The sequence below is a fragment of the Chiloscyllium plagiosum genome, chromosome 48, assembly GCF_004010195.1.
Source record: "Chiloscyllium plagiosum isolate BGI_BamShark_2017 chromosome 48, ASM401019v2, whole genome shotgun sequence".
Classification (NCBI taxonomy): domain Eukaryota; kingdom Metazoa; phylum Chordata; class Chondrichthyes; order Orectolobiformes; family Hemiscylliidae; genus Chiloscyllium; species Chiloscyllium plagiosum.
This window is the reverse complement of record NC_057757.1, coordinates 2,267,970-2,273,328: the sequence shown is the minus strand read 5'-3', so window position 1 is coordinate 2,273,328 and position 5,359 is coordinate 2,267,970. Positions and strand designations below refer to the sequence as shown.

Genomic DNA, 5,359 nt, shown 5'->3' with positions numbered 1-5,359 from the left:
GTTAGGTTCTTCACTCAGCGAGTCGTAAGTTCATGGAATGCCCTGCCAGTAGCAGTGGTGGACTCTCCCTCTTTATGGGCATTTAAGCGGGCATTGGATAGGTATATGGAGGATAGTGGGTTAGTATAGGTTAGGTGGGCTTGGATCGGCGCAACATCGAGGGCCAAAGGGCCTGTACTGCGCTGTATTCTTCTATGTTCTATGTTCTAACACCTACAGCAACGTACAGACAGAGTTTGACGTTAGTTACATCACAGCTGGAGCACTGGGGAAAGACGTTATCACACAAGAGAGGGTGCAGACCCATGCGCAATGCTGCCTGGGCTAGAACAGTTCAGCTGTGAAGAGAGAGCAGAGGGGCTGGGACGGTTTTCCTTAGAGCAGAGGAAGTTGAGGACAGGACTTGATTGCAATGTAAAATTGAGGAGCAAAGATGGGGATAAACCTTTCCCTTAGTAACAAAGGGACATTGTTTTATGGAGCAGGAAGTTTAGAGGAGACTTGTTTCACTCAGAAGGTAGCAGGGTATCTCAAACCCACTGCCTAATAGGCTGATAGAGTTAGGAACCATCACAATGTTTAAGAAGGTTATTGGTCAATGCATTGAGTAAAGTAGTTGGGAGGTCATGCTGCAGTTCTGCAAGACATTGTTTTAGGCCACTTTTGGATTTCTATTCTGGTCTCCCTGCTGTCGGAAGGATGTTGTTAAACTTGAAGGAGTTCAGAAAAGATTTACAAAGGATATTGCCAGGATTGGAGTGTTTGAGCTATGGGGAGTGGCTGACTAAGCTGGGGCTGTTTTCCCAGGAGGGGTGACTTTATAGAAGTTTGTAAAATCATAAGAGGCTTGCATAGGACAAGGAATCTTCACAGGGTAGGGAAGGCCAAAACTAGAGGGCATAGGTTTAAGGTGAGAGGGGAAAGATTTAAAAGGGACAACTTTTTCACACAGAGGGCAGTGCGTGTATAGAATGAGCTGCCAGAGGAAGTGGTGGAGGCTGGTACAATGACAATATTTAAAAAGCATTTGGATGGGTATATGAATAGGAAAGGTTTAGAAAGATATGGGCCAAATGCTGGCACATGGGACTAGATCAGGTTAGCATATCGGCTCATTGTGGACGAGTTTGACCGAAGGGTCTGTTTCTTTGCTGTATAACTCTATGACTCTTAAGTAATTCTGTGATCACTTGACTCACCATAACACATAAGGCCACGTACTGGAAAATGGGACTAGAATGAATTGGTGACTGGCTTTGAAAAGATGGGCCGAAGAGCCTCTTTCTGTGTTTTAGAATTCTCTGACTAATATGGTTCACATTTAACTGATCTCAAGGGCAACTGGAGATACAGAACAAACTGGCTTTGCCTGTTATGTCCACATCCCATGAATGAATGTAAAAAAATACACTGCGCAGATAAAAATTCCATCACTGTGACCTTCTGTAAACACAAGATAAACTGGTCAGTCACCTCATCTCTGCATTGGAATATCTACCCTTATTTTGCCTGTAAGCAGCCCTGAACATTTCCAAAGCAAATCATTGTCATAAGCATTTTGATAGGAAAAAAATGCTTCAGACGTCCGGCCTTAAGGTGTGAAATGCCTTAGGTCGAAATGCGAGTAATCACCGTCAAGGGCTGAACAAGCATTAGGCTTTGCTAAGCAAGACAGCTGCAGATCAGGAACTGACTGTTAATGCCCTGGAAACCTTCCTGGCAAAATTGAAATGCTTTCTTGTCAAGCGTGCCTGAACAATTACAAACTGGCAGAGAGTGTCAACAAACAGGGGCAGTCAATGCTGCAGGAGAGGAGGGGAGCTACAGAAGAAAGGCAGGAAACAAAGTAAGACATATACTTATCTCCGATATAACAACAATAAATTTATATAACACCTTCTGTGAGACAAAACATCCCACAAAAGGTTAACAAAGTTGACACCGAGCTACATATTAGGAAATGAGAAAACGGGTAACTCAGAGTTTTGGTCAAAGAGCTAGGTTTGAAGGGACATCATAATATACAAGAGAGAGAGAGAGAGATGGAGAGGGATTTCCAGATTTCAGGACACACATACAGCTGAGGGCACAGCCACCAATGCTGGAGGAGTGTCAGGAGGCTGGTATTGGAAGAGCACAGAGATCTCAGAGGGTTGTGGAGTTTAAAGGGAGAGAGAGAGAGACAGAGAAGGGAAGGTGGGAGTGGGGGTCAGACTGGTCTGTGAGGAGGCCATGGGTGGATATGACAATAAAGTTGGGAGTTTGAACACTGAGGACTAGGAGCCAGTTTAGGGTAGTGAGCAGGAATGGGAGGGCTGGGGTCATAGGGGAATAGGACATGGTGCACACGCAGACTAGTTTCGCAGAGTAGAGATCAGAGTGGTGCTGGAAAAGCACAGCAGGTCAGGCAGCATCCGAGGAGCAGGAGAATCGACGTTTCGGGCAAAAGCCCTTCATTTTGGATGAACACACGAGGAGGCTGCAAGTTGGGAGTTTGGCCAAGAGTGTGACGGAACAGCCAGCCAGAGATGTTAACAAGGGTATTGCTGAGGTGAGGATGGACAAGGAGATGGGAAAAGGCGAACTAGCTGACGAGAGTGTGTTGGGGGGGGGGGGGGGGGAATGCGAGGGGAACGGTAGTAAGTGAGAATTAGATGAACGCTTTGTACAATTCCACGTGACGCAAATAACTCCATTTCAACTCTTACTGGAATTGTTTGTAAAACAATTCCGCTTTTAAATGAAAAAAATCCACAAAACTTCCGTGTGGCATACGCTGCTAACACCCACATGGCAGATGACAAAGCAGTTAGTGAGCCTTTGATCTGGAAAGTCTCCTTCCAACAGACACCATAAAAGATAAAACTGTGCCTGAACTCCCCTCTCTGACTGATAGTGGTATCATTCAGAACAAAGTGAACATCTCTTTTCCTTCAGGGTAATTTTCAAATCCATTTTCAACAGGGTTCCATTTCCTGCTAGAAGTAAGTGACTGTGGGCTGTTCTGTCTTAGCCCTAGCCAGAACTTTGAACCTTGAGTCCAAGAGTGATACAGAGCAACTGGAAGCTCCTGGTTAGGGGAGCGTTAGTCAAATGGAGTTAGTGTCTGCCTCCAGAACTTATTAAGGCTCCTCATAGTTTCATAGTGTAATGCACAGACTGGGCATCAGGTAATGTCTTAATTAGGAGCAGGAGGAGACCATTCGGCCCCTTTGAGCTCTATCTCTCCCCAGCAAAGCCACCAGATGGCTGATCTTCCAACCCTATCCCCTCAGTGTCAAAACAAAACTGTTTCGGTGCGAACTCAGCAAGTGAACCCTCTGCGTTTGTAACTTCCTTCCACTCTCAACTCGTCGAGAGGAGAAATTTCTTCTCATCTCATTTCAAAACCAGCGACCCCTCCTGCTCCCCCCACTTGCCATACAGTTGGGGACTCCCCAGCCAAGGAAAAACAGCCCCTCTGTCTCTAGCCGGTCAAGCACGCCCAAAGGATCGTCTGCGGTTTCAATGAGATCAACTCATTGTCGAAACACAATATACTCTTCGTTCAGGTGAGGCATGCTCAAGGAGACATTCAGCCTGGTCTTAAACATAAAAAGGTCTGGAAAAAAAAAGGCCTCGAGCTGTTAAAGAGGAGAAGGTATCTTCCCGTAACACGCTTAAGCATTGCTGCGTTGGAGGTGTTGCTGTCACATTCTCGGAGCATGACCTATCATTACGAAGCTGTCGTATTGATTAAAACCTTGGGGGAGAAATTGCAATCATCGCCCTCTTGTATTTCAAAACAAGGATCAACAAGAGCCTCCGGTTTGAAGATTTGCGTCCCATGTTGGCAATTAGTTTGTTTGTTTTGTCTCCCCCTGGTTAAGGATTAGTCAACATAAAGCAGGCCGGCGGGGAGCGAGTGGGTGGTCAGTCTCCCTCCTGCTCGCCCTGAGCCAGCTCCTGGACTGAGGAATCCCTGGTCAGATCCTCCACATCGTGGTACCCCGTGTCCAGGCGGTGAGGGGTTCGGAATGACGTTGCCCGCTGGAGAAACTCCCGGTGCATCCTGACCTCCGCCTCCTCGTCGCTTTCCAGTGGACGGTTCATTTCCGATTCCTCGTCCAACGAGCTGCCTGTGGAGACAGAGCAGATCCACATGAGTCTGGCACAGCCTAACCGAGTGGGGCAAACCGATTGGCACAAGCCAGTCAGATAAAATCCCAGTCAGGACGCCAAGAGGTGGCCCAGTGATATTATCACCAGACTGTTAACCCAGAGACCCAGGTAATGTTCTGGGCTCCTGGGTTCAAATCCCCTCCCGCCAACAGATGGTGGAATTTGAATTCCATAAAAATCTGGAATTGGTAGTCCAGTGATGACCATGAATCTATTATTAATTTTTGGGAAAAAAAACCATCTGGTTCACAAATGTCCTTAAGGTTCACAAATGTCCTTAGGCCATTGTTACCTGGTCTGGCCTACATGTGACTCCAGACCCACAGCAATGTGGTCATCTCTTAACTGGCCTCTGGGCAATTAGGGAGGGCAACAAATGCTGGGCCAGCGACACCCTCATCCCGTGAACGAATAAAAAAATAATCAATTTGCCTCCAATGAAACTGGAGATCTGAAGCAGAAACACCGTCAGACAAATTAGTTACAAAAATAAAACAAAAGGTGAACACCCTGCATTTCCAGTGGCCAATCCACCCAGCCTGCATTGTCTTGACAGCGGGAGGAAAACAGAGCATCCAGAGGGAACCCACACAAATGCAGGGAAAATGTGCACACAGACAGTCACCCAAAGGTGGAATTGTACCCAGGTCCCTGGTGCTGTGAGGCAGCAGTGCTAATCACTGAGCGACCCACTGTATCATACTTATCTTGGAATGTTAAGTCTACTGAAGGAGGTGGCTCGAGAAATCGTGGATGCGTTGGTGATTATTTTCCAGAGTCCAATAGATTCGGGATCAGTTCCTGCGGATTGGAGGGTGGCTAATGTTGTACCACTTTTTAAGAAAGGTGGGAGAGAGAAAGCAGGAAATTATAGACCAGTTGGTCTGACCTCAGTGGTGGGAAAGATGCTGGAGTCTATTATAAGGGATGAAATTACGACACATCTGGATAGTAGTAACAGGATAGGTCAGAGTCAGCATGGATTTATGAAGGGAAAATCATGCTTGACTAATCTGGAATTTTTTGAGGATGTAACTCTGAAGATGGACGAGGTAGATCCAGTAGATGTAGTTTTCCTGGACTTTCAGAAAGCTTATAATAAAGTCCCATATAGGTTAGTGAGCAAAATTAGGGCGCATGGTATTGGGGGCAAAGTACTAACTTAGATTGAAAGTTGGTTGGCTGACAGGAAACAAAG

General features: G+C 46.3%; 1 protein-coding gene across 8 annotated transcripts in view; it reads right to left on the bottom strand.

Annotated features, from left to right (window-relative positions):
• Positions 1 to 1,871: 1,871 nt before the first annotated feature.
• Positions 1,872 to 5,359, bottom strand: part of si:dkey-19b23.8 — a 28,700-nt gene continuing 25,212 nt past the window's right edge. For all 8 annotated transcript variants that reach the window (XM_043683459.1, XM_043683458.1, XM_043683457.1 and 5 more), the window contains exon 3: positions 1,872 to 4,118. In XM_043683459.1, coding sequence (XP_043539394.1) covers positions 3,913 to 4,118 — 206 coding nt within the window. In that variant the 3' untranslated portion in view covers positions 1,872 to 3,912. The remainder of the gene's footprint in view (positions 4,119 to 5,359) is intronic.